Source organism: Onychomys torridus, chromosome 3 (genome assembly GCF_903995425.1).
Source record: "Onychomys torridus chromosome 3, mOncTor1.1, whole genome shotgun sequence".
NCBI lineage: Eukaryota > Metazoa > Chordata > Mammalia > Rodentia > Cricetidae > Onychomys > Onychomys torridus.
Genome location: NC_050445.1, coordinates 115,630,676 through 115,658,431, shown reverse-complemented (window position 1 = coordinate 115,658,431; position 27,756 = coordinate 115,630,676). Strand labels below are relative to the sequence as shown.

Here is a 27,756-nt window from a genome sequence, read left to right as displayed (position 1 = left end):
TTAAAATGGAAGACAAAAGTAATAAAAAATAAAGAATACATTTTCTACCTAATACCCAGAGAACATTTACAAAACCTGATCACAAATTAGGTTAGTAATAAGTTACCCAAGACAGAAATCAGTCAGGACATATTAAAATGCAATAAATCAAGAAATTAATAAGTTTAAACAAAAAGCCCATCCAGTTGGAAATTTACAAAGTATTTCATCCGGACTCCCAGCATGAACATGCCTGCATAAGTCAGCATTTCCCCCCTTTCCCTTGGAAATTATTCAAACCCACAAAATCCATTTTTCAGAAAAGCTGGAAACAAATAAAAGCCGCAGACTCCAAAATATAAGTAGGGCTGCTCAAGGACAACTGAGATTGGGCAGGGGCCGTGGGACATGAAGGTTGATGGCAGCTCGTGAGGACAGGGGCTCTCATAAACCCCTGTGAAAGTGTGCTTCCAAATGGGAGAATGTGGTAACTGTGTCAGATGGGGGAGGTGGATGCATGGGCTCCATTGCTGTTTCTCTTTTCTTTCCTATTCTTGGAAATTTTCATAATAGTTTCACAGTGAAATGCTGGCAACATGATGTAGGAAGTATGCCCTTTATTTCCAAAGCTGCAGGAGCTTTGAAGGCAGGTCAAGCTGACTGCCGAAGCCTAGACCTGGTTTAATTCGAAGGAGCTGGGAAGGTGGAGCGGCATGGAGGAGCCTTGTCTGTAGGAGGCTTTGTGCCTCCGTGGTGGGAAGGAAGGGAATAGCCAGGCTAGGGAAAGCCAACTCATTTAGTGGTTAGTAAATGTAGTTGCACAGCATGAATTCAAAAGTCCAAAGTGGAGAAATGAAGAGAAAGTAGAAACCAAACCAATAAAGGAGGACACGTGCCTACCAGAACTGTTTTACCAAGCAGAGGAGGAGGGGCGTTTTGCTGGGAACTGTTGAGAAAGGAAACTTCAGAATGTGAAGCATGAAGGAAGGAACTCGAGAATGGACAAGGTCTATGAACTGGAAGGACTCTGGCGAGAGAGAAAGCGTAATCTTGAATGGTGGACAGGGCGGAATGGCCAGATGGAAAACACAGTCGGGACACAGAGGGTAGAGGTGATAGTCAGGGCAAAAAGAAAATGGGGAGAAAAATTTCTGAGGCAGAAAGAGAAAGTGGCAGGTGTAGAAGCCAGGAGCAGGAGACAGACCCTGCTATAATCAGAGGATGGCACCCCAAACAGTGAAATTCAACCGAGAAACGTGTAATTGTTTAATCAAATTTCACTGTTGTGAAAGGACACTTGAATACATGGCTTGAAAAGTCCAGTGTGAGGACAATTGACCCAGATTGACCTGGTGGTCAACTTCAGACATAGCCTAGCATAGAACACAGATACTTCAAGGATGAAAAAGGAATTCTTTGGGTAGTCATACCTATTGTTCCCACTCCCCTTAAAATACCAAAGCTGCTGGGCGGTGGTGGCATACACCTTTAATCCCAGCACTCGGGAGGGAGAGCCAGGCAGAGCTCTGTGAGTTCGAGGCCAGCCTGGGCTACCCAGTGAGTTCCAGGAAAAGGTGCAAAGCTACACAGAGAAACCTTGTCTCGAAAAACAAAAACAAAAACAAACAAACAAACAAACAAAAAACCAAAGCTATTTAAAATGGAAAATAAATCAAGGTGTCTTCAGTTTCCCCAACTATAAGAATCCAGAGACCCTGGAACAGCACACATAGTCAGTGGCACAGTGACAGAGGATTTGAGCATCAGCCATACTGCTGACAAGCACTCAGGGAACAGCCAGCTGGTAAGGAGGTTTGGCACTTCCCGGAGTTGTTCCTGGGACCAACAAGCTGGGACTTGGAAAGAGCACGGCAGAGAAACTAGTTGTGAGCACACTGTCTTTGGAACCCAGGTGAACAAGTGGGAGGGTCAGGGTAACGAGACCATGGAAACATCGTTCTTATTGAAGATGCAGCAGTGTAATAATGATAAACGTCAGGTGGAGAAGGAGGAAAGGTAAGATGCACAGTAAGGACATTTGTTGTAGAATAATGGAGTTGACAGCTCTTTTCTCAAGTTGATAAATAGGTTCTAAGCAAATAGTGTCAGGTAAACACTGAGGAGGAGAAACTGGGTGACAGGGGTGAGGGAGAAGAAGAGGAGAGGAACAGGGATGGAGAGGGAGAACACACTATGGAAAGAATTTTAGGAAAAGAAATATGAAACCAGAAACTTACATGACTATGTAAATATAAAATGTATGTAAACCTTAGACCCAAGCTATCTCCCCAATCAGTATATGTAGCACCACTCACTCATTACAACATTCCCTTCCTCTGTCCCTGCCTCCACCCCACTTCTTCCTTGTGTAGCCCTTGCTGGCCCGGAACTCACTATGTGGACCAAGCTGGCCTGGAACTCACAAAGATTCATCTGCCTCTCTGCTTTCTGAGTTCTGGGATTAAAGGTGTGGGCCCCCATGTCTGGCCTTATTGCAACATTTAACATCAGATCTTGAATGGACATCTAACTACAATAGATAGATTCAAGGAAGAAAAGCTGACCATGTACCAGGCTGTGAAGAAAGCCTTGATGAGTTTTTAAGAAGAGGCAATGCCACACCTCCCACTTTCTGACCATAAGGCTTTAAAACCAAAAATTAATAACAAGATCAAAAATCCCCATAGTCTCCTTTACTTGGAGAATTCAAAAGAAATCATGTTGTTAAACACTTTTGGGGGGCACAGGAACTTATGTGCCCTAGGCTGTCCTCAGATTCACCATGTAGTGAGGAGGGCTGTGAGCTTCTAATCCTCCTACAGTGCCTGAGTATGGGGATCACAGGCATGCACCACCACACTCCCCCTCATACTTAAAAAAAAAAAAAGATTTGAGAAGAAGAGGAAACAAACCCAAACTATTGAATATTAAGGAGACAGCCATAAAATGCTAGACCTTGAACTTTACTTAGGTTAAGGTAGCATTCAGAGCCATTTTTAGCCTTAAGAACTCATGTTAATTATAAGAGATTAGAAACCGATTAAACAGCCAAGTCTGAGATCAAATAATTAAAATACGTGAATTCTAGACTACATGAGGATTTTGACTGACTCTTCACACAGGAGGTTAACTTTTCATTTGTTTCTAACCTTAATCCCTTAAAATGTGTCACTTCTGTGAGTCTTGGGTAACTTGAAATTTTGATTAAGTTGAAACCCTACATCCTAATAGACTAACAAATCCCTTCCCTCCTCTCCCTTCCTGGTTTTCTTTCCATTTCTTTCTCTCCTTTTTCCTCCTTGGCTTCCCTTCCTCCACCCTCGAACCCCACCCTCCTGTTTGCTTTTGTCCTCTGTTAACTTTTGACCCTGTCCAATGTCTCTCTCTCTCTCTTCTGTCTCTTCCTTCACTCACACTTCCTTTCCTGTTTCTTCCCTTTCTGCACCCCCGCCCCCGACTTTCTTGCTCTTGCGTCTTTTCTCATCCCGACGACAGGTCTATGATACACAGTTGGAGAATGTGGAGGCTTTTGAGGGCCTGTCGGACTTTTGTAACACCTTCAAGCTTTACCGGGGCAAGACTCAGGAGGAGGCAGAAGATCCATCTGTCATTGGAGAATTTAAGGTCTGTGCCTGGCTTTGCCTGCGATTGGGAGGTTGCAGCAATAAGTGAAGGGGAGAGGTAGTGGCCACAGTGGCCATGGTGCTGCTGCTGGTGTCCTTGGGGTGACCTTGTGGCTGATGCAGAATTGGATATTGGTGTGGGGTAGTTTGCGGGCTTGGCCCCATGGTCTCCATGGTGACGGTGCTCAGAAATGAGAGTAATGGTCCAGTTGGTTACTGTATTATTGACAATGATGACAAAAATGAAAATCAAGTCCCCATTTCTTTTAGGGTCTCTTCAAAATTTATCCCCTCCCAGAAGATCCAGCCATCCCCATACCCCCGAGGCAATTCCACCAGCTGGCTGCCCAGGGCCCCCAGGAATGCCTGGTCCGTATTTACATCATACGAGCATTTGGCTTACAACCCAAGGACCCCAATGGCAAGGTAACATTCTTGGGGCCCTTGGTCCCCTGAGAACAATAGCAAGCTTGACCTGAAGAAGGCAGACAGAATTTCTGTCCCAGGAAGGCCACAGTGAACCAGGGAACCCAAAGGCACTTGCAGAGCTGAGCGGGAGCTGGGGGCTCTTTGTGAGGAGCAACCCCAGGAGGTCAAGGATGCTAGAATCTGTTTGGAGCTTTGGGGAAATGGGGAAGCCTTGAAGGAAAGAAAAGGCCCCTTGTGGACACATGAACACTGGGAGGCCGGGAAGGACAGGAAGTTGGATTTTAAGGGTGGCTGGAACATAGATGAAGGCTGGAAAGCTGACTGCTCAGTTCACAGGTAGAACTGGGCTCTGGCCTGTGGTAAAGTGGGCAGAGGTTTGGGCTGAATCTGGATTGGTGACTTCTGTGGGCCATGGGGCTAGAGGCCCAGGGAAACCAGGGAAGGCTTGTTCTGCCAATGTTGATGCTCTGTGCATCACAAGCTATTGATACTGACTTTGTAAAAGTTATTTTTATTATTATTTTATGTGTATAGGTATTTGTGCATCCATCTATCTATCTATCTGTCTATCATCTGTCTATCTATCTATCTGTCTATCATCTGTCTATCTATCTATCTGTCTATCTATCATCTGTCTATCTATCTATCTATCTATCTATCTATCTATCATCTATCTGTGTATCACATATGTGGACTGATTGGATCCTCTGGAACTGGAGTTAGAGACAGTTGTGAGATGCCACATGGGTACTGGCAATAGAATTTGGGTCCTTTGGAAGAGCAGCCAGTTTTTAACCTCTGAGCCATCTCTCCAACTCACAAAATACCATAATAAAATATCATTTCTCTGGATTACTGCGTTTTTAGATCTTCCCTTAAATTTCATGTCTGAAGCAAGAGACAGAGCTAAGTCCTGGCCAGAAATGGTGGAGGGAGGGCTGAAGGAGAAGAGCTGGTAGAGAGAGAAGAGGTGGAAAGAGAGAGAACAGCAAGGCAGGAGTGGGCACTTGGAGTTTAGAGGTTCAAGCCTCAGTTTCTTCCTTGTCCTCTTAGATGGGTTCAGGCTCCAGTATGTGTCCTTTAGGTTGGAAGCAGAAGCCTGGTTTCCAATCCCCACAGCCTTGCCTTTCAAAGATGAGAAGTCACGCACTCTAGCCTGGGCAGCACAGACGGCCTCCAGGATATGGCTGTCATCCTGCCTTGTAGTCTTCAAGGCTTCATGGCACTGCGCTAGCCTTTGTTCTTCTCCCTCGTCATATTCTGGCAGGATGGTGCAAAGTCTGCTGTTGCTTAGAGGTAGCATCCAGAAGACAGGCCCAGGCTGTTCTAGTGGACAAAATGTGGCCCTGTCTGTCTCTTTCCATCTTTGGAAATAAGCCATTTGAAAATAGAGAGGACCCCAACCTGGCCTAGGAATATATGATCGTGTGTGTATAAGAGTTGGGGTCTAACCACACCTACCTCTTCCCAAGTGCCAATGGGTCAGGAGTATAGGATACTCACCCTTCCCACTGCTAGAAGACCTGTCTGGCCATGGGGGGGAGCAGGGTGAGGTATGTTGTGGTGATGTGATGTGGTATGGTACAGTGTATTGTGGGGAGGTGTGGTATGCTGTGGTGTGATGCAATGTGGCATGGTATGGTATGATGTGATACAGTATAGTATGGTATGGCATGGTATGGTGTAGTATAATGGTGTGGTAAGGTGTGGTGTGGTAAGATGTGGTGTGCTATAATATAGTGTGGCATGGTATGCTGTGATGTGTTACAGTATGGTGTGGTATGTATGTTGTGGTGTGATGCAGTGTAGTGTGATGTGGTATGGTACGATGTGATATGTATGGTATGGTGTGGTGTGGTGGGTCTGACATGGTATGGTACAGTGTATTGTGCTGTAGTGTGGTAAGGTAAGGAATGGTATGGTGTGGTGTGGTGTGGGGTGGTGTTGTGTGGAGGATGGGCCCTGGCCGAACAGGACACTATCTGTATCACAGCTCCCTGATGGCCAGAAACCCCAAAGACACTTTGACCCAGTGATTTTATTTGTTCTTTTCTGTGTCCTCCAGTGCGACCCTTACATCAAGATCTCCATAGGGAAGAAATCAGTGAGTGACCAGGATAACTACATCCCTTGCACCCTGGAGCCCGTATTTGGAAAGTAAGTGGGAAGTGGCTTGGGTGTGGGGTAGAGGAGCTGGCATGGAAAACTCAGTTTAGTGGGCAGATGTGGCTGCTACTTAGGAAGTCTTTGCCTCATCAGAGCCTTTATTATGGATCTTTTATGTCTGAGAGCGCATGTTCAAACCCTGTCAGGAACTCATGGATAAGCACAGAGACAGTCACCTCAAAGACCAGAGACTACATGAGTACTCTGAAGGTGCATTTCTTACAGACTGGAGTTCCCATATACTCTTCCCCCAGTTCCTCATTAGCATCTTCCCTGACTGGTACCTTTGCCTAAATGAGGATGTTGTCGCTGGTATGTTATGATTAGCCAAGAGTCTTTATGAGGACTTCCTGGTTTTCTACCAGTGTCCCTTTCCATTGCAAATGCCAAGTTACCAGCAGTTATTCTTTTAGTGCCCACATGCTTTTATGGTAGTCAGCTAGGGGATGAAGGTAGACCCAAGACAGCCAGGACATGAGCAACCCTAAGAGCAAGAGGAGAGGGCTGAGCACTATGGCATGTGGCTGGCACCCGGGGGCCCGAGTTATGGTTTGCTCATAAGTGTTTGAGGTGGGGGAGGCCCATGGCTGTTGTTTCTCTAGCACCTGTGGAATCCTGGTCTTCCCATGCAGCAAGTAACATCTTGCATCCATACTGGCATCTGTTGGCTCAGTTGAAGTCACTCTGGCTGCAACTTTTGGAGAGACAGTCCCAGCGCCAGTGAGCAGTAGTTTGCTGCCATGCTTAGAGAGGATGGGGGGTGGAGAGAAGGGGTTTCATGAGCTCTGGCACCTGGCACAGGGGTAGTGGTTATGTGCTGTGTGTGTGTGTGTGTGTGTGTGTGTGTGTGTGTGTAGACCACACAGGAGCTCCCTCCCAAGAGCCATTTCCATAATCCCTCCTTCCATTCCGTCTTGGAAGTTGGTGTACAGCCCAGGAGTTGTGGGCATGCCCTCCGTTACAGAGTTTCCCATCTCATCTCCGGCACCATAGAGAAACACAGGTGTCAGTGCTGTGTTCCATTTCCTTCATCTATTCCTTGTGGGGTGCATGAACCAGGCAGCCAGCTCAGTTTAGGAAAACCTGACGCACATGTACACATGCACGCACACACACATGTGCATACACACACACACATGCACATGCACACACAAAGGCATAGAGACATGCCAAGTACAGCTGCACTCTGGGTGGCTTGTTCTAGAAGGGACAGGAGACCTGAGGGGGTAACCCCTAGGGTGGCTTTCAATCTCCTGCTCTCAGCCCCTTGACCCCTCACCCCCCACCCCCGCACTGGGTGGATGCCTCCGGGTTTGCAGTGTCTGATGCTGCCTGCTCTCCTGCAGGATGTTTGAGCTCACCTGCACCCTGCCTCTGGAGAAGGACCTGAAGATCACACTCTATGACTATGACCTCCTCTCCAAGGACGAGAAGATTGGGGAGACAGTCATCGACCTGGAGAACAGACTGCTGTCCAAGTTTGGAGCTCGCTGTGGGCTCCCCCAGACCTACTGTGTGTAAGTGCCCAAGGCTGGCTGTGGGCTCCCCCAGACTTACTGTGTGTAAGTGCCCAAGGCTGGCTGTGGGCTCCCCCAGACCTACTGTGTGTAGGTGCCCAAGGCTGGCTGTGGTCTCCCACAGACCTACTGTGTGTAAGTGCCCAAGGCTGGCTGTGGGCTCCCCCAGACCTACTATGTGTAGGTGCCCAAGGCTGGCTGTGGGTTCCCCCAGACCTACTGTGTGTAGGTGCCCAAGGCTGGCTGTGGGCTCCCCCAGACCTACTGCATGTTTAAGGGCCCAAGGCTGATTCTTACTTAGTGCTAGGTGCCAGCCCAGGTGTTCTCTCCTTGAACCCAACTGTTCCCACACCGCAGACGTGGAAACAGAGACTCGTAACTGGCAAGATTAGAATTTGAATCTGTGTATGCAGCTCTTGCTCAGCCTTTGAGACAGGGTTCCAGTATAGCCCTGGCTGTCCAGGGACACCCTCTGCAGACCAAGCTGTCCTTAGATGCAGAGATCCACCTGCCTGTGCCTCCTGAGTGCTGAGATTAAGGGCGTGCGCCACTACACCTGGCTTCAGTGTCTTGTGACACACACCAAGGTCTGCAGGGGACTGGGTACCCGGAAGGAGAGAGGGAGGGATGATGGAGAGAAGGAGAGGAGAAGGTACTATCAAAGAGCTTCAGCTGGGTCTGAGGGAGTGACTGACAGGGGCGTTTGTGTGTGGCATTTGAGTTCCACTTTCATGAGTGCTTCTGTCAGGCCTTTGCTCTTTGGGCCTCTGTTTCCCCATCTGTGAGATGGGGTTGCTGAGCTATCCAGAAGGGGCTCGTGCTGTGACAGTGAAGGGCAGGCAATGCTGTGTGAGCGTGGGGTACACAGGCTACTGAAGGCGCCTCCCTCTGTGTCCTCGGAGTGTCTCATCTTAGTCTTGTTCTTGGGCTTCAGCTCTGGACCAAACCAGTGGAGAGACCAGCTCCGCCCCTCGCAGCTCCTCCAGCTCTTCTGCCAGCAGCACAGGGTCAAGGCCCCCGTGTACCGGACAGACCGAGTGACATTTCAGGATAAGGAATACACCATTGAGGAAATAGGTGAGCTGCCCTGTTGTCCCAGCCAGAGTGGGCTTTTTGTCTCATCAGAAAGGCCCAGGTGGACACACACCATATCAGCAGAGTAAAGGAGGACCTGTTTGTAGGCCAGAGGTCCGGGTGGAGCCAGGTCAGATCTCTGTCCGGAACCATGGTGAAGTTGTCTGAGGGTGTCTTGGTTAGCCTTGTCAACTTGGCATGGCCTGGAGTAATCTGAGAGGAGCCTCGATTGAGGAATTGTCTAGATCAGGTTGATCTGTGGCCACGTCTATGAGAGATTGTCTCGGTTGATGGGGGAGGGCTCAGCCCACTGTGGGCGGCACCATCTCTAGGTAGGTGGACCTGGGCTGTGGAAAAAAGCAAGCTGAGCATGAGTGGGTGAGTGAGCCAGTAGGCAGCGTTCCTCTGGTTTCTGCTTCAGTCCTGTGCTGACTGCCCCTCAATGATAGATTATAACCCGGAAGTGTAAGCCAAGTCAGCCCTTTCCTCTTCTAAGCTGCTTTTGGCCAGAATGTTTTATCACCGGAAAAGAAAGCAAACCAGAACAGACAGTGAGATTTCAGGCAAGAGTGTAGGCAGGACTGAGGTTGGGGTAGGATCTGTCTCCTTTTGGCTTTGGTGGTCAGACTTTGGTCAGAGCTTGTGGTATATACGCCTCTGAGGAGCTCTTGCTACTGAGCTGTGCTAGCCTGCTTGTTTGACCTTGGTGAACATTTCCAACCCCCTACTCCTAAGCATCTGGGGGCAGCCAACAGGCCTTGCCACACCTCATCCTTGCCCTTGGCTCCGCCCAGTGTGGTAGCTGAGATGCCTTGCCACATGCTCTCCATGTGTCTGAGATGCCCACACTCCCACATCGCCCACCCAGAGCAGTTCCAACTCCCTGAGGTGTTTACAGGCCCAGCTGGCCCTGCGCCTCCTGCTTGTTGCAGAGATGTTTGATGTCAGGGCTGGTGCTGAGGTTATAAAAAAGGAAATGACAGCTTTGATGCCTGGGCCCCACCCCCTCCTCCTTGCTCTGTGTTCCTGACTCTCCCAGGGCTTGAGCCAGGCTCAGCCATTAAGACTGTGTGTCTGGTTGAGTGGGGAGTCTCATTTCCTCTGGGGGCACCCGCTGCTTTGCTAGCAACTTTAGCACAGGGGCTTTAGGTCATAAAATCCTGAGGCCCAGCATCTGCCTCACCTTGCAGATGAAGCCATTGAGGCCAGGGGTACTTAACGACCTTCCCAAAGTCACCAATCATGTGGGTGCAGGCCACACTCTTGGCCCTGCAGCACACACCATATGACAGTGTGCTTGACTCCAAAGAATGGTAACCCAACAGCATACATGAGTGGGTGCGTGGGTGAGTGGGTGTGTGAGTGTGTGGGTGCATATGGGTTTCATCATTCCTGCACTCCTGTAGCCAAGGCCTCTGGTACAGAGATGAGCCTGGCTTCTTCCCTTCATAGCACCTGTCTCCAAGTCACCTGGCAGTGGGGAGCTGTCCCACCAGAAGTGAGAGGCAGAAGAAGCACGTGCTTACCTTTCCTAACTGAGTAGGATCCCAGCTGCCCCAGTGCACAGGTGTAGGGCTTCTGCCAGGTTCCTATCTGTGAAATGGGGATGGCGGTGGTACTCAGCCCCTAGGGATCAGATATGCTAACATTTATGTGAGCAGTGCATGGCACATGGGTCCTCTGTAGAAGTATTCACTGTGATTCCTGAGTGTAGCTACTGCCATTCATACAACAACTTATGTGAAGAACATCATTCTGGCATCTGAGTGCTACCAGGCTTGTTCAGGTTGTATGCACAGGTTGCTGGGGCTCAAAGTTTGTAGTACTTAAGAAAGATGGATGAGTGGGCTTTGGAAGACAAGGAAGATTGTGTGGATGGAAACTAAGAATTTTCTAGAAGAGACTTGGTAGAAAGGACAGCAACAGGGAGTCTGTATTTGAAGTCTGGAGTCCGTGGGCAGTGACATTTCCCTCGTAGAAAGTGAGGCACCTTTGTGGGGATGGTCTGTCATGAAGAGGGGTTCCCTGTGACCCCAGGAGTTCTGCCCAACCTTCACAAGAAGGCAGCACTGCTGTTTGTCTCTCACATCCCCGGTCACTTTTTGTTTTTTCTGGGGCAGAGGCCGGTAGACTCCCGAACCCCCACCTAGGCCCAGTGGAGGAACGCTTAGCCCTGCATGTCCTTCAGCAGCAAGGCCTGGTCCCTGAGCACGTGGAGTCACGGCCTCTTTACAGCCCTCTGCAGCCAGATATTGAGCAGGTAAGTCCTTGTCCCTTGAGCTGTGGCATCCTTGGACCCCAGAGAGCTACATGCCAAGGATGGCCACAACAGCCAAAATACCATGAGGGACTTTGAGATTGGTCACTCTCTCCATGGCTCATTTCTTCACAGAGTCATCTATGTGGGCTTTCAGGGTCTGGCCCTTACTGTCTGGGAAATAAAGCTAGTGTTTGCTTTAGGTACATGTAGGCCTGGCTTCTGCCTTGCCTGGGCATCTGAAGCCTTTCCATTTCAACCCTGCCTAAGGGTGTCCTCTATCTGCCGTTGTTAGTGGTTTAGTTCCAGAAGGTCATCCTGTACTGAGCTACAGCTGAGGGCTCAGACTAGATCCAGGACCTCTAGAATGGCAGAGGCCCATGGAGAGTGGTTGGGGGGCTGGAGGCTCCCCTCTGGAAGACAGGTGAACAAAGAGAGCAAGCTTAAGACTGGCGGCCAGGCTGGTTGGAAGAAGCCAGAGGAAGCTCTGAGGATGTCTCTGAGAGGAGCAGGCTCTTTCCTAGGTGGGCTGGCTTCCAGCCTCCAAGAGCAGCCTAGGTTAAACTCTCTCATCCTCCAGACCCTTGATCCTACAGATATTACTGAACCAAGTTACTTTAATTCTTGCATTTTAAGAGAGAGAAAATTTCCTGAGTTTGCAGAGGGAAATAGGCAGAGAAAGCAGCTTCTGTCACAGAGACCTGAGTCCTTATGAATACTCTGGCTCCCTGGCCCTCTGTGGAATTGCACACATCATTCTCTGCACACTGGACCACAGCTGACACATCACTGTCTCTGAACAGCCAGTGCCTGGAGGGCTGTGATCTCTCTTCTGTGGTGGGTCCTGCAGCGATCTGTTTAGGGCCCCTCCTTTCCCAGGTGCTGAGCCTCTTTCTGGCAGGCAAGCAGGCAGGCTTGAGTTTCATTTCCTTTGTCCTGATCCCCAGGTGTGTACACTAGACAGGTACAGAAACTATGGATGCAATGAGAAATGTGTGTGCGTGCTGCGTGTGCACATTCATGTAGAACATGAATGAACTGCTTGTGTCTTTACAGGGGAAGTTACAGATGTGGATTGACCTATTTCCAAAGGTGCTAGGCCGGCCTGGACCCCCTTTCAACATCACCCCACGGAGAGCTAGAAGGTACTAGCCTGGCCATGGGTTCTAGCTGGGCTGGAGGCAGGAGGGCCATAGCGACTGTGAACTGTGGGAGAGAGGGAGGAAGGCTGCCTGTTGGACAGGTTTGGGTTCACGGGGATCTTGGAACACAGCTTGTTTGGGTCTGGCTAAGGAGTCCAGGTAGAAGGACTCCTTGGATGAACTGGCCAGTCAGGTGGGGACATCATATCCTTGTTGGAGTATCTATGCAGATACATTCTCTGTTCCCCTGCCTCCCACCACAGGTTTTTCCTGCGTTGTATTATTTGGAACACAAAAGATGTGATCTTGGATGACCTCAGCCTCACAGGGGAGAAGATGAGTGACATCTATGTGAAAGGGTAGGGTCCCCTCATTTCCACCAGCTCCAGGCACGCCCCCCCTCCCCAGCTCCCAGGGTTGGGTGGAGGTGTTCTCTGTGCAGATCTGTGGTGTGAAAATGGAGAAGATGCCCATCCAAGGAGGGTCTCACAGCAGTGGTCTGTACCTTTGAGGAGTCATTTCCCTCAATTTCATTGAGCTATAAAATGACAAGGACTGAGGATGCTCTTGGGGGACCAGCTGAGACATTAGATGGTCCCATTCTGTGGTGTGTTGTAAGCACCACGGAGATTTCCTAGGAATTCCTTTACCAAGTTCCTTTACTTCCAAACTCTTTACTGGTCCAAGACAAGGTTGCCCACCTGGTTGTGGAGGTCTGTGGGAAATGTCCTGGAATTTGTGAGCTTTGGACTGATGAGGACTGTCCTCTTCCATGTGTGGCTAGCTGGATGGTGGGATTTGAAGAACACAAACAGAAGACAGATGTGCACTACCGCTCTCTTGGTGGCGAGGGCAATTTCAACTGGAGGTTTGTGTTCCCTTTCGATTATCTGCCTGCCGAGCAAGTCTGTGCTGTTGCCAAGAAGGTGAGTGGCCCTTGGCCTGGGGATCAGGCTCTCGTGGCTTCACACTGCTAATGTGACTACAGCTGACACTGATGCATTCTCTCTACTAACCCTGCAGCTCTGACCTGTATCTCTGTTACCCTCAAGAGTGTCACCACCATCTCTGTACCCCATGTCCTTCTCCTTTTCTGCAAGTATTACTGGTGCCAGTGTCTCTACCTGTCAGGATGACCCACAACCACACAACACACACCTAACACACAGTCAGGTTCAAGCCCTGCAGCTGTTGCCTATCTTACCATTCCACACATACACTTAGCAGTGTGGAAGAACCTGGGGCCTGAGGCAGAAGAGCCTGGAGGCCCAGCATGGCCATCACAGGGGCAGAGGGTAGAGCCAGCTGTGTGCTCCTCAGAGGGCAGAGCTGGCCTGCACAGGATGGGGGGTGGGGATGGGGGGTGGCTTAGATCCTTAGCAGCTCTAAATTTAGGTCTCATCTAAGTATTGGTCTCTGTAGTCTTGAATGGTCCAAGCTCAAGGTGGCAGCCTCTTCCCCACACCTGATCTACCCTATGAGGTCAGCACAGCACAATGCATGGGACTGTGTGGGTCTTCAGCCAGGATGATTTGAGGAAGGCCCGGTGATGCCTTCGACCCCCTTCCTCCTTTGATACTAATGTTTCCTGGAGGTGCTCCCCTCTCAGAGTCCATGCCTGCATATGCTTGGGTACGATTGGTCTGATTTCTACCCAGAGGCAGCTCATTACAGCCTCAGTGATATCTGTCTCTCCAGGCCCCAGTGTGCCTTTACCTTGAAGGAAAGTCCAAATACACTGGCTTCCTTGCCCTCTGAATTCTCTTCATTGACCCGCCCCTGCCTGAACTTTCCCAGCCCAACACACAGACTCATCTGCACCTCAGAGAAACCAGAGTGTCTTGCCAAACATTCAGAAGCCATCAGAATGAAAATAGGGATTTATCAGGGATACAGGGATTCTTCAACCAAGAGTCGGCAGTAGGGGCCACCGGAAAAGAAAGCCGAATTTAGCAGCAGGGTTGTGAAGTCCGGCAGTGCCCAGGCTCTCTAGAAGCTTTGAGCTTCAGCAGATACTGTGCCTGTCTGAGAGCCTTCATCACATACACAAGTGCCTCTCCTTCAGCTGTGGACAGGGAGGGCGAGGCTAGGAGCAAAGCAGAAAGACCAACATTGTACACACCATCTCCAGGGCTCAGGGAGCTCTACAAGGGGGTAGGCCTGGGTGGGGAAATTGGGACAGAGATGCACAATCGGTTGCTTGAATAGGAGGGGCCACAGCCTTTTTACCACACTGAGGGGATGTGGCCAGGCATGTCTGGAGCAAGGGCTTCCTGTTTCCTTCAGTGAAGTAAGAAGAGAATTTGGCACTAGGACAAGTGATTTGAGATGGATGGAGAAATGAGGACGAGAGACATGAACCCATGCACGCACAATGTGGCCGCGTACGGAGGGAGTGGAGGAGGGGTGGGGTGAGGGAGTGCTAGTTGGTAGCCCAGAATTGTCACCTGGCAGTTCCGAGGACCAGTTGCAGGTGCTGGCTAACAGCTAGGGTAGCCCTGCTCTGGCACTCATGGTGTTTTGTTTCTGTTGAAGGCCCTGGTAAGGAAGGGGAAGCCGGCTGACTCACAAGGGGAATCCAAACAGAATGACTTGTTTAGACTACAGGGAAAGAGTGTGATTGGCCTGGTGGAAGGAGGAAGGGCCCACAAAGGGAGTGGGATGCAGAAGAGGAAGGTGCTCAGGAGTGAGGCAACACATGTCTAGGGAGGAGGAGGAGACAAGTCCCCACGCAGAGAATGGCTGGAGACAGGAGGGACAGATGGAGTAGAAATGGCCAGGAGGGCAGCATGGCTAGGAGATACAGCCAGGGCTGGATCCTGAGAGGCAGGTGGAGCTTGCCCACAGTGGGGCACTGATTAGCTTGTCTGAAGACAGGATGGGGTGGGTGAGGATGGGGGCCCACAAAGGCTGTGGGCTCCCAGGTCCTGGCTGCAGAAGCAGCCCTCTGCCATGAGGTTTGGGGCCCCTGGCAGGCGGGCAGGCCCTCCAGGGACCCCATTAACCAGACGAGACTGTCATAAAATACAAGGTCTCCTTTCATCCCACTTTTTTGAACCACCGCTGGTTGTTCAGCCTTATTCCCCACCTGGAGTCCAGCACACCCACTGGGGCCTGCCGCGCAGGCAGGCCCCCACCCTGCAAATAAACAGCTAGTAAAAGGGCCCAGGCCAGGGAGCATAATGAGCGCCTGGGACCTGGGGGGGCTCATTCCCCAGGCTGAGCCCCTGACCAGCTGCTCCCACCAGGGGCTGTTTGAACCTCAGGCTCATTACTGAGCCTGTAAACCAGCCTGCTGAGGAATGGAGGTTGCTGGCGGCCCTGCAGGCAGCCTGGAGCTGGCTGTAAAAGCTGGCTAGAGGAAGCAGGCACCTGCAGGAGGCTGGGCCAGGCAGCCAAGCAGGAGGCAGAGACAGAGAGGGGTGTCTGGGGCCAGCCTTGGTCTGCTTTCCTTCAGTGCAGCCCAGGCTATGGCGCTGTGCGTAATGGCCACTCTTTGTAGACAGTGGCCATGGTCTTCCCTTAGGCAGCTTGGTGAGGCGTGTGTGGGACTATGAAGGCTGGGGTGTTCAAGGCAGGTTTGATGGGTTCGTTAGCTGCTTGTTGCTGTTGCTGTAACACTGTCCCTGATAGAAATGTAAGAGATGAAATGTTTATTTTGGCTGATGGTTTAAAGACGGGTCCATCATGGAAGGCATAGTGTGGGGAATGTGCAGTGACTTCTCCACAGAACCGGAAGCAAGGAGGGGAGGCGGCTAGTACTTAGCTGTCCTCCTTTCCCCCCTTTCTGTCATTCTGGGAAGCCAACCCCTGAGATGATGCCTCCTGCGGGGAGGATGTTTTCCATGTTCAACCTTCCTGGAAACACCCTCACAGACACAGCTCTATGTGTGTCTCCTAGGTTATTCTAAATACTGTCAAGTTGACATAGAAGATTAATCATCTCCATGGCATCTGGGGCCAGACACTCCTGTGGTTACCTGGGCTACCCAGATCTAACTCCCTAGCTTGTACCAGGATGATTCCTATACATGCTACCTGCTCAGGTTGTTCCATGTGAACAGAGAAGCCCAGTGATAGTCCTTCAGGTGGAGAGTGCTTAGACTCATTGGCCAACTCACTCCCACATCTCTCAGATGCCTGGTTCCAGAAGGAACTGACCTGTAGGCTATGGGAGAGAGGCCTCTTCTAGCAGGAAGGGGAAACTTCTTGGTGGGCTCTGGAGGTGGAGGTGAGCTGGAGGAGTAGGAAGGAGGATCTGGGGACCTGCCTCAGTGCCAGCTACTTACAGCAGAGTGCCTTGCTTCCTCTCACTAACAGCTGGGGGTATATCCTGATGCTCTCTGCTAGCCCACATGTCCCGGAGACCACATATGCAAAGCCCAGTGTAGGGCTGAGAGCAGGACCCTGGAACCTGGGTTTGAATCCCAGCTTGCCACTCCCTATTCTGTGCCCTTGGACACACTATGTGCTTTGGGTTTCTCAGCTGAAAGTTTGTAGCTCCTTCCAAAGGTTATTGGAAGACAGTTTAGGACCCAGCCTAGGAACGGTGTCACCCACAATAAGCCAGATCCTTCCTATGTCAATGAACAATTAAGACAGTTCCCCACAAACATGCCCACAGGCCGGCCTCATCTAGACAGTTCCTCAATTGAGACTCTCATTTCAAGTGATTCTAAGTTGAACCAAGTTGACATTAAAAACCAGCTATCACACCCCTGGCCACAGCCAGGCCCTTTCTAGTCTTCCTGCTAGGACCTGGCTTGGACATGACCCTCAGGAATACACTGCTCCAGCCTATACCTTGTAACCTCCCAGGCTAGTGGGGCTTCCCTGTTTGTGGCCATGGACAAACTTTTCTAACCTTGCTTCCTTGATCCTACTCTGTGTCAGGATGCCTTCTGGAGACTTGACAAGACAGAGAGCAAGATCCCAGCACGCGTGGTCTTCCAGATTTGGGACAATGACAAGTTCTCTTTTGATGACTTTCTGGGTAAGTCTCATTTCTGTCCTTCTGAGGTTCCCTCAAGAAGTTTGGGGTTGGTGAGTGCCCAGCATAAGCGCCGTATGTAACACAGAACACTGTCAGACAGGGTGGCTTTGGAGTGGGTCCTTAGCAGAGGTGATCCTTGAGCTGTGTTAGATAGTGGGATTCATGAGGAAGAGCAGGGACATGGGCAGAAGCCTGTGCAGGGGTCTGCTGGTCATCACAGTTGCCTCGTCTCTCTTCTGACAGTTTAGCAGTACAGAGGCTAGAAATTGTGAGCACCAGGTCACTGCTTATCTTTGTGCCTCAGAGACTGTCTTAATGAACAGGGTTGTGGTTGTGCAGCCTGAGAAGCCAAGCTGAGGAATGGGGAGCTGGGCTGAAGGGCAGCCATGAAGATCAGCAGGGGGTGCTGGGAGAGAAACAGGTTAGTAATAGCCCTACCGAAAGTAGGAAAATGATGAAACGTGGTCTGTCCATGCCCATATATTGTTCATTTATACAAAGAAAAGAGGTACTGCTCCCGACTCCATCTGGGGGACCTTGAAAACATGCTAAGTGGCAGAAGGGGAGAGACAAGTACTACATAATTCCACATCTAGCCCACACCCAGCAGATCTGAAGAGGGGAAGAAGGTGAGGGAGGCGATTCTGTCAACAAAGTGCTTGGTGTGCAAGCCTGAGGACTTGGCTTCAAGCCCAAAACTTAGGTGTTTGTGTGTGTTTTTTAAAGCTAGATGTGGCAGCACTTACTTGTGATCTCAGAGCTGGGGAGGTAGAGATAGGCAGATTCTTGATATTCATTAGGGACTCAATGTAGTCTACTTGGCCAGCTCCAGGCCAGTGAAAGACCTTGTCTCAGAAAACAAGGTGGACAGCCCCTGAGGAACAATATCTGAGGTTGATTTCTGGCCTTTAAAGGCACAGGTACATGCACACACAAATGTATGTCTGCACAAACATGAACACACACACACGCATGCGCGCGCTCGTATCTAAAGCAGGGAAGAGTAGACTAATGGGAAGCATGGGGAGCCAGTGTCTGATAGACAAAAAGACAGGTTTCTTTCTAGGTGCTGGAAATATTTGGAACTAGGTGGAGGTCTATGGTAGCACTACTCCTGACTCTAGATTTGAACATGCTCAGAGTGGTGGATTTTTTAGAAATTCAAGATTTGTTTTTATTTTATACATATGAGTATTCTGTCTGCATGTATGTATGTGCACCATGTCTATTACCAGTGCCCACAGAGGCCAGAAGAGGGCATCAGATCCTGTTGTGGGAATTTGCTCTGCCAATGACCTTGGGGTATCTGACCTGATAGAGGTATGGTTTTTTTCTGGGTACATGACTGCTTAAAACTGAGGAGGGGGTGCAGACCATCCCACAGCAAGATCCCCTGTAGCTGGAGTTACAGATGGTTGTGATCCATCATATGGGAGTTGGGTATCAAACCTGGGTCCTCTGCAAGAGCAGCGAGTGCTCTTAGCTGCTGGGCATCTCCAGCCCCTAGAGCGGTGTATTTTGTGTTATGTGGATTTTATCACTGTTGAAACAAATAGTAAATCATAACAAAGGCAGCCTGGAGGGTCAGGGGCCCTGGTTTCAAGTTCTGCCCTGTCATCTGGCAGCAAGGGGGCTCTGGACAGGTCACTGATGCCCTCCTGGGTGGCTCTTGTCTACAGAAGTCAGAGAGAAGTGTGTTTTTGCATAGCTCTAGCCCCTGATGGGCATGTCTGCCTGCCTGTGTGCTGGTCTTCCCGCCCCCCTCCCCGACCCTAGTCCCTCCAGGGCCAGCTGTGGCACATGGGATGGGGCTACTTTGGGGAGTTCGTTGTAATAGTGAGGTAAAAAAATGATGGCTCTAGGTTTGAATTTTGTTATTTTATCTGTCCTATACAGGATTCTTATAGAAAAATAGAACTAAACAATGTATTCTTTCCCTATTTCATCATTCAGAGATAGTCTGGCATATATGAATATAAATGGACACTTCTGCATCATACCCACATTTTATACATATACACCTGTATGATATGTATACTTGAATACCTCCTGTGTGTGTGAATGGGCTTGTCCTCTCCTGACCATAGTAGCTGTCTATCTGCATGGACATCTACAATACCACACAGATGTCTGCCTGGCATTCCACTAGGCAGATGTGCCCTGTTTTGATTGGCTGAATCTCTTGGTGGATGTTGGCCATCTTCAGGTTCTCCAGTGTGAGTGGTTCCCACCCCCAGTATCCATCTTTGAACTCATTGTTCATAGTTTCCCACACTAGGCAGAAGATCTCTTAAGTATTTGCACATTTTCACAGATTTGAAACACTTTGTTCAGCTGCTACTCAGGGAGGTTTCACCTGTGCTCTGTATGAACAAGGACACCACTGCACCTAAACACTGGCTTTTGCTATTATTTTTTAAAAATAATTCCTAACATACTATTTTATTATTTTATTTCTCATTTGTATTTGTTGTTTGTGAGGTAGAACTTTAAAATATTTCTGTTATACTATTGGTGATTCTTTTTCATGGTTTTGAAATGTTCATTTTTTTTAATTATTGGTCTTCAGAGATTTTTATATATTAAGGATACATTATAAATCATTTCTACCATTTTTATTTTCAAAAATATTTATTTAATTCTTAGTATGTGTCTGTGTGTATGTTTCCACACATGAATGCAGATGCCAGTGGAGGTTAGAGGCATCTGCTTCTGCTAGAACTAGAATTACAGGTTGTTGTGAGCTGTCCAGCATGGAAGCTGGGAGGGTCCTATACATGTTCTTACCCACTGAGCCATCTCTCCAGACCCTGCCTTTAAATTTTGTATGAAATCTTCTTTTAAAAACAGACATTTTGGGTTGGCATCAGTCTATCTTTTATGAATGAGGCTTTGGAAAGTTTATTTCAAAAGAAAATTTCATTTTTACTGAGAAAATAAACAACATTCAAAATGGTAAATAGGTTTTCAAAATGAAACTTAAACCGTTAACAAACACTGCCTTTGGGTACCTCAGATTTCTCTTCTCCACCCTAGACTGCATTTTCTAATCACATATTTTATGTCTCAAAAGAGAAACAGAGAACTTGGCCCATGTATGCCATCAGAAGTCTGTAGGCATCATGGGAGGAAGATGATTCATGTCCACCAACAGATGACTGGATAAATAAAATGTATCATTTCCCTACGGCAATATGATTCAACTGTAAAAAGACATTGACATACAGGGATATGGACAGACTGAAAACATTCTGCTCAATGAAATAAATCAGACACCTAAGGACAGATGTTTGTAACTATAAGAGGCATGTCCACACAGACAAGATAACATTGGTATCCAGGGCTGAGGGGACAAGAGAGTTAGTTACTGCTTCACAGGCGGTTCCTCTTTGAGGACGAGAACTTTCTGGAAATAGTGGTGACAGCTGTGTAACATCACGACTCTATCTAATGCCACTGAATTGGACTTTGTGGGGGTTGGCAGATGGCTCAGTGGGTAAAATGTTTTCTATGCAGAAGAATGAGGATTTGGGTTTGGACCCCAGCACCCATAAAGAAACAAGTGTGGCAGCATGTGTCTGTAATCCCAGTGCTGGGGAGGTGGAGACAGGCTCATTGACCAGCCAACTGATCTTTGAGCTCCAGGTTCAGTGAGAAGTGCTGTCTCAGAAAATGAGATGGGAGTAACTAGGGAGAACACCTGTCTTAGTTAGGGCTTCTTCTATTGCTATGAAGAGACACCATGACCACAGCAACTCTTATAAAGGAAAACATTTAATTGGGGCAGGCTTACAGCTTCAGAGGTTTAGTTCATTATTGTCATGGCAGGAAGCAAGGCAGCATGCAGGCAGACATGGTGCTGGAGAAGTATCTGGGAGATCTACATCCCGATTAGCAGGCAGCCATTGCCTGGCTTGAACATCTGAGCCCTCAAAGCCCAGTGACACACTTCCTCCAACAAGGCCACACCACACCTCCTAATAGTGCCACTTCCTATGAATCTATGGGGACTATTGTTTTTCAAACCACCACAAGACCTAATATCAACCTTTGGCTTCTACATAAATGCACACTCACATGCACATCCCCATACATCTGTGTACTCACCCACACACCCTGTCCTAGCTTGCTTTCTAATTGCTGTGATTAACACCATGACCAAAAACAAGTGGGAGAGGAAAATGTTTGCTTGGTTTATGGGTTACAGTCCATCATCAAGGGAAGCCAAGACAGGAAATTAAGGCACGAAGGAGCCTGGAGACATGGAACAAGAGCAGAAACCATGGAGGAGTGCTGCTTACTGGCTTGCTCCCTGTGGCTTGTTCAGGATGCTTTCTTATACAACTCAAGACCACCTGCCTAGGGGTAGCACCGCCTAGAGTGGACTGGGCCCCCCCACATTAATCATTAATCAAGAAAATGGCCACAGGTGTTTTCTAATGGAGGTATTTTCTTAATCAAGGTTCCCTCTTCCCAGATGATCCTAGCCAGCACACACACACACACACACACACACACACACACACACACCCCTACACTATACGGATGTGTGTGTGTGTGTATATATATATATATACACACATATGTGTGTATATCTATGTATATATTTTACCATGATAAAAATCATTTTAAGCAAATGAATGGATGAGTGTGTGGAGGCCATGGGTGTGTGAAGGGCTTGTACAGTTAGATGTGCTGCAGAAGTGGGCATCTGTGCTCAGGGTGAGGAAACAGAATAGGTAGGTTACATACTCATGCCTGAATGGATGATGGGAGGCTGTATTGAGAGAAGAGGAAATGGACAAGAACTGGGTAGCTGGTGGAGCTAACTCCTTGGACAAGCTGAAGAGGTGACAATGGGCTCCTGAATGTGCCCACCCAGAGTGGTCCTGAATGGACAGTGATTGCTGCATCCACTAAGAGCATCCCTCTGCTACAGGCTCCCTGCAACTGGATCTCAACCGCATGCCCAAGCCAGCCAAGACAGCTGAGAAGTGCTCCTTGGAGCAGCTGGATGACACCTTCCACCCTGAATGGTTTGTGTCCCTTTTTGAGCAGAAGACAGTGAAAGGATGGTGGCCTTGCGTGACAGAGGAGGGTGAGAAGAAGATGTTGGCGGTGAGTCTGTTCTCTCCAGCCCAGTGGAGGGCATGGGCTGTCTCTCCCATGGAACCCAGGGACACTGGCACATACTGGTCCTTCTCCTCTCTGTGTGTATGTGTGCATGCGTGTGTGTGTGTATATGTGAATGGACAGGTTTGGGGGTGGGGGAGGTGGCCAAAGGTCAATCTCTGGTGCTAATCCTCAGGTGCTAGGATTGTTTTTGAAGACAAGAGCTGTCATTGGCTTCTGGCTCATTCATTAGGCTAGGCTGTCTGGCCAGCAAGCCCCAGGAAACTGCCTGTCTCTGCTCCTCATGTCCTGGAATTTCAAGCACATCACCATGCCTAGGGTTCCGTGTGAGATCTGGGGATCTAGCTCAGGTCCTAACTCTTGCATGACAAGCACTTTATTGACTGAGCCCTCTACTCTCTCTGTCTCTTGTATTTTCTAAGGTTTTCTCCCTCCTCCTATTCCATCTTTCCTCTCTCAAGGCTCCTGTTGCAGGGGAGACCTGTTGAATTGGACAAATGGCCTTATAGAGATTGGTTCCAAATATTTCTGACTGGGGCTTCCTGTAGGATGGACAGAGGCCACGCCTCTTCTGTTGGTGCAGGACCCACTCAGGGATCATTCTTGCCTGACAGAGGTCTGCTCTGGTGGGTGGGGGAGGGAGGACTGGGATGAACAGTCCTCCCCTGGAGTCCAAAGCAGCACCAGGGAGGAAGTTAATCTCCGACTGGTTCTGACTGGTTCTTTAGAGAGAGTAGTTGACCAGCCCTCAAGTGGCCCTTGACGGAAAATGTCCTTGTACAAAGACTTGTAATAACCAATAAGAAACACATCCCAGAGGGAAAGTCAGCAAGCTAAATGCAGAGCTATTCACGGCATAGACACTCATTACACACGAGAAGAGAGTTATTTCCTAGAAAGTAAAGGACTATTTTAAAAGATGCTTTTGGGTCTATTAAATTAGGTTAACAAAACAAACAAACCAGAAACATTCACATTGGTGAAGTTTTAGGAGACAGACGTCAGTTCCTTCTGCCGGGGAATGCATGGTTTGTTTCACTGTGTGGGGAAACAATTGGGTACCACACAATGTAGGATTTAACAATGTCTATACCCTTGGACTTTGCCATCCCACTTCTAAACTCCCATCTCAAAAAATAATTGGATAAAATAAAAATTCAGGTTCTGGGATGTTTGTTGTGCTGTTATTTATTCTTTTCAAAGAATTGAAAAAAAAACATAAAATGAGCCAAAATAAATAGTTATTAAATAAATTTTGGTCAACCAACCACAGGGTACTTTACAATCATTAGGAACCGAACTTTAAATAATGTATAATTATATGGAGAAATGTGTCTGCAAGGGAAAAAGCTGTGGAGCTGCATATACAGTACTGTGTCTCCTACACTTGCAGCTCCAGTGAGTAAGAATGTTGGGAACAGGGGCTGGAGGGATGGCTCAGTCCTATTCTAGAAAACCCCAGTTCAGTTCCCAGCACCCACGTTGGTTGGCTCACAATTATCTGTGAGCTCGAGGGGATCCGGTGCCCGCCTCTGGCCTCTTCAGTCATCCATGCATGCACACACACAATTAACAATAAATCAATAAAATAAGATAAAGTAACACACAGGTTAAAATGGTAAAAAAAGAATGCGGGGAATACCTGTCTTCACATCGAGTAAGTGGGGTGACTGCCCCTTCTTTATATAGTTCTTTAATTTCGGAATGCTTTTGTGATTAGAACAACCCAATGCTTTGAAATACATATACTGCCATAGTTTGTTTTCTGTGACTATGATAAAGCACCATGAACAAATTCAGCTTGAGGAGGAAAAGGTTTGTTTACTTGACTTACAGGTCATTGTCCATTACTGTAGAATTTAAGATAGGAACCTGGAGACAGGAACCGAAGTAGAGGCCATGGAGGAGAGCTGCTTACTGTCTTGCCTCTTTGGACTCGCTCAGCTACCTTTTCTTATACAGCTCAGAACCACCTGCCCAGGGACAGTACCACTCATGGCAATTGACAATTAAGAAAATACTCCACAGATATGCCCAGAGGCCAGTGTTTTCTAGATAATTCCTCAGTTGAGAGTAGTCTCTTTTCTCATTTGACTCCATTTTGTGTGAAGTAGGCAATTGACACTATGACATGCTTATTTTATTTGATGTATCTATGTTTGTGCCTGATGTATGTATGTGTACCATAGGTGTACAGGGCCCAGTAGGTGTCAGAAGAGGGTACGGTGGTTGTGAATCACCATCTCTCTGTGAGCTGGAAATTGAACCAGGTTCCTCTGCTTGAGCAGTGAGCACTGCTGAACCACGGCCCTAGCCCCACAACCTTGTACTTTAAAAAATAAAAATAACAATGTAGTCCTTCTGTTTGTCGTGGGCTGGCTCTACTCTTGGTCGCTATCCAGAGGTGCCAATAAGGTTCCATTGATGTCCACAGGGCAAGCTGGAAATGACCTTGGAGATTGTTGCAGAGAGTGAACACGAGGAACGGCCCGCTGGCCAGGGTCGGGATGAACCCAACATGAATCCGAAGCTAGAGGATCCAAGGTCAGTCATTTGTCCCAGGAAGCAGGCCGGTGCCATCTAGGAGGCACTAGGTATATAGCTTTACTGTGGTTTAGAGAGATGCAGACCATGGACATAGCCTTAACGAACACTGGGCTCTTCAACTAATTCATGAAGCAGGTGCAAAGCCAGGCAGAAGGTGCAGGCCTGTTATCCTGGTAGTTGAGAGGCTGAGGCAGGAGCATAGTGGGTTCCAGGCCAATCTGGGCTACATAGCAAGACACTGTCTCAAAATCCAAAACACAAAAACAAACAACCAACCAAAACAACCAAAAACCAAAAACCAGGTCCCCAAAGAAGCTGTTCCCTGTGGGTTTTCTGTCAAGCATACTATATTAGGGTCCAGTGTCCTGGAATCTCCCCTGCTGGGTAGTTAGCTCCATTTCATAGATGAGACTCAGCTCACCAAAGTTAAATGAGGTCATTCCAGCTTAAAACAAAATGGGAGAGGGGAAGCTGAAATCCTCCAGCTTCCTGGGCAGTTGCTGACGACGACGACAACGCTTTTGGGACTCAGTTCTCTGTTGGACACCACCCAACATGGTGTTCTTGAAAGTGAGTATAGGTGGCCCACTTTATCACAGTGCTGTCCCCATGCTGTGGGGTTCGAGAGCAGGGAGAGGCACCTTTAAATCAGGATGCTGGGATCCAATGGACAAAGGAGGAAGTCCCAAGACCCAGGGCTAGCCAGCTGATGTTACAAAGGCTAAGAGTGAGACACAAAGTTCTCCGTGTTCTTTGAGTTGTTTTACTGATCCTGAGCGAGGAGGGGCAGGGTTTGCAGCTCTTTGTTGGGAGTGAGTGAGTGCAATGGGCTTTTTTGGCTTTCCATCCTCCCAATGTCCAGCCCAGCCACGTCCACAGAGGCAGCCAGCCTGGCTTATCTGGGGGCCAGTGTACACTCACTCACCAAACAGGGCATCCTGGAAGCTTAGCCACAGATCACACGATTGGGAGCAATCTGTGACTGAGTATGGGTTTAGAAGGAAAGAGGGCCAATAGGGGTCCTGAAGATGGGGCTCAGCAGCACCAAGAACACAGGTGGTACAGGCAAGCATCACCTCAGCAGAGGCTCTGGGAGGAGAAGCAGAGGGCATGGAGGCAGGGTGTGCCTCTCCCATAGCCAGGCTGTTTGACCCACTGTCCCAGCTGAGAGCAGGGTCTGAAGGAAACAGTCCTGCAGAGGAGCTCTACTGACCCCTGGGATCTCACCTCCAGGCGTCCTGACACCTCTTTCCTGTGGTTCACCTCTCCGTACAAGACCATGAAGTTCATCTTGTGGCGGCGCTTCCGGTGTGCCATCATCCTCTTCATCATCCTTTGTATCCTCCTGCTCTTCCTGGGCATCTTTGTCTATGCCTTCCCGGTGAGCAGGCCTGATGCGGGAGATGCTGCCTTGGGGGAGTCCCTTGTTTTCTATGTGTTCCCAGAGTCTGGTGGCAACCAGTGACTTGCTCCAATGAGGAGATAGAACCCCAGGTCTCAGTATCCCCTAACTGGTAGGAGGGAGGCAAAGCCTTGTCCTTGGGGAATCCTTACTCACTGAGCAAGTGCCTAAGAATGACTATTAAGGGACAGGCAGATGGGGAGGGGTTGTGTGGCTTCCTGGAGAGATGTGACTAAGTGGCTAGCCTGGTGAGCCAGTGAGTTGATTGCAGTTACTCCAGTGTGTAAGACTCAGAAGCAGTTGCACCACTGAAAAGCCCACCCCAGTATGGCTAGGAACACTCAGAAACTACATTCCTGGAGCTACCTGCATGACTTGCACAGGAAGCTCCACTGGTTGGAGAGTCTCTTCTTCTAGCACTGTGTCATACTGGAATAGCCTTGGGGGAGGGACTTGTGAATCTTGTAAGTTTCAGGAACATCCTGGGACTTGTAAGTTTTATTTGCTTCCTGAGCTTTAACAAGATCAGTTTGGGGGAAATTCACACAACAGGAGGCTTGGACCTAGGATGGCAGGGGAGCCTGTTGAAGGGTGGGGGTGGAGCTGGGTGAGGAAGGGAAAGTATGAGGTGGTGGAACAGAGGACAGTTATCTGAGGATCTTGATAGAGTGGGGGCTAGAGGAAGTAGGTGTGTGTGCCCAGGAGGGGAGGGCCTGGGGGCCACAAGGGAGAAGCTGTGAGGCAGATGCCCTAGGTAATAGTTAGGACACTGATGATTTTGGCTGAGAGTTAGAAGGCAGAGCTAGTGTCTACTCTGCTTCTGCAGCTATGGTCCAGGGGACATCCGCTTCGGTGTTGCTGGGAAACTTCTGGGATGTAGAGTTCTGGGCTGGCTCAGCAGGAGGCTGCCCTCTAGCACAGGAAGGAAGGAATAACCCCCTGTTGTAGGAGATGGAGCATTATTCTTGAACTTGGGAACATGGGTTCCACTGACTTCCGACCAGCCTCTGTGTGTGTGACCTTGTGTGTGGAAGGGGCTGGACTGTGTGAGCCCCAAGCTTCTGATGGGTACAGGTCGGGTTTGTTTGTTTGTTTGTTTGTTTTTTTGAGCTGTTGCGTGTTAAGCTGAGTCCCTTACTTACAGGCCTGGAGAGCAAGTGCATGCCCCAAGTGCCATCCATCACCATGGTTATTTCGGTGCCTACGCTGCCCAGCTGGGCCCAGCCCTGTGAGGCCCATGAGTGGCTGGCCTAGGTCTCATAGCTGTGGCTGGAAGAAAGGCCTGGGGGGCTTCATGCTCCTGGCTCTTGATGACAGCTGAGGAACACTTCTGGGGACTCTGAGCAGAGAGCCTCCTCTGATGCCCGGGCTCCAGTAGCTAGGTTACACCCCTTTCATTTCCCCCAGCGTCTTCTTTATGTACTGACCTCCTGGAGCAGCATGTGGAACACGGGTGGATTCAGGCCAGGGCTTCAGGCTTAGGGGCCAGCAGGA

At 49.0% G+C, this 27,756-nt stretch overlaps 1 protein-coding gene across 1 annotated transcript in view; it reads left to right on the top strand.

The window, feature by feature from the left end:
- The window catches only part of Dysf (dysferlin), a 189,173-nt gene that overhangs the window by 157,436 nt on the left and 3,981 nt on the right, over window positions 1-27,756 (top strand). Inside the window, exons 37-49 of the mRNA XM_036181918.1 lie at window positions 3,475-3,603; window positions 3,873-4,028; window positions 6,097-6,188; window positions 7,544-7,714; window positions 8,649-8,791; window positions 10,909-11,048; window positions 12,102-12,190; window positions 12,451-12,546; window positions 12,972-13,113; window positions 17,081-17,180; window positions 22,120-22,298; window positions 24,748-24,857; window positions 26,094-26,241. Of these exons, the coding sequence (XP_036037811.1) occupies window positions 3,475-3,603; window positions 3,873-4,028; window positions 6,097-6,188; window positions 7,544-7,714; window positions 8,649-8,791; window positions 10,909-11,048; window positions 12,102-12,190; window positions 12,451-12,546; window positions 12,972-13,113; window positions 17,081-17,180; window positions 22,120-22,298; window positions 24,748-24,857; window positions 26,094-26,241 (1,695 nt within the window). The remainder of the gene's footprint in view (window positions 1-3,474; window positions 3,604-3,872; window positions 4,029-6,096; window positions 6,189-7,543; window positions 7,715-8,648; window positions 8,792-10,908; window positions 11,049-12,101; window positions 12,191-12,450; window positions 12,547-12,971; window positions 13,114-17,080; window positions 17,181-22,119; window positions 22,299-24,747; window positions 24,858-26,093; window positions 26,242-27,756) is intronic.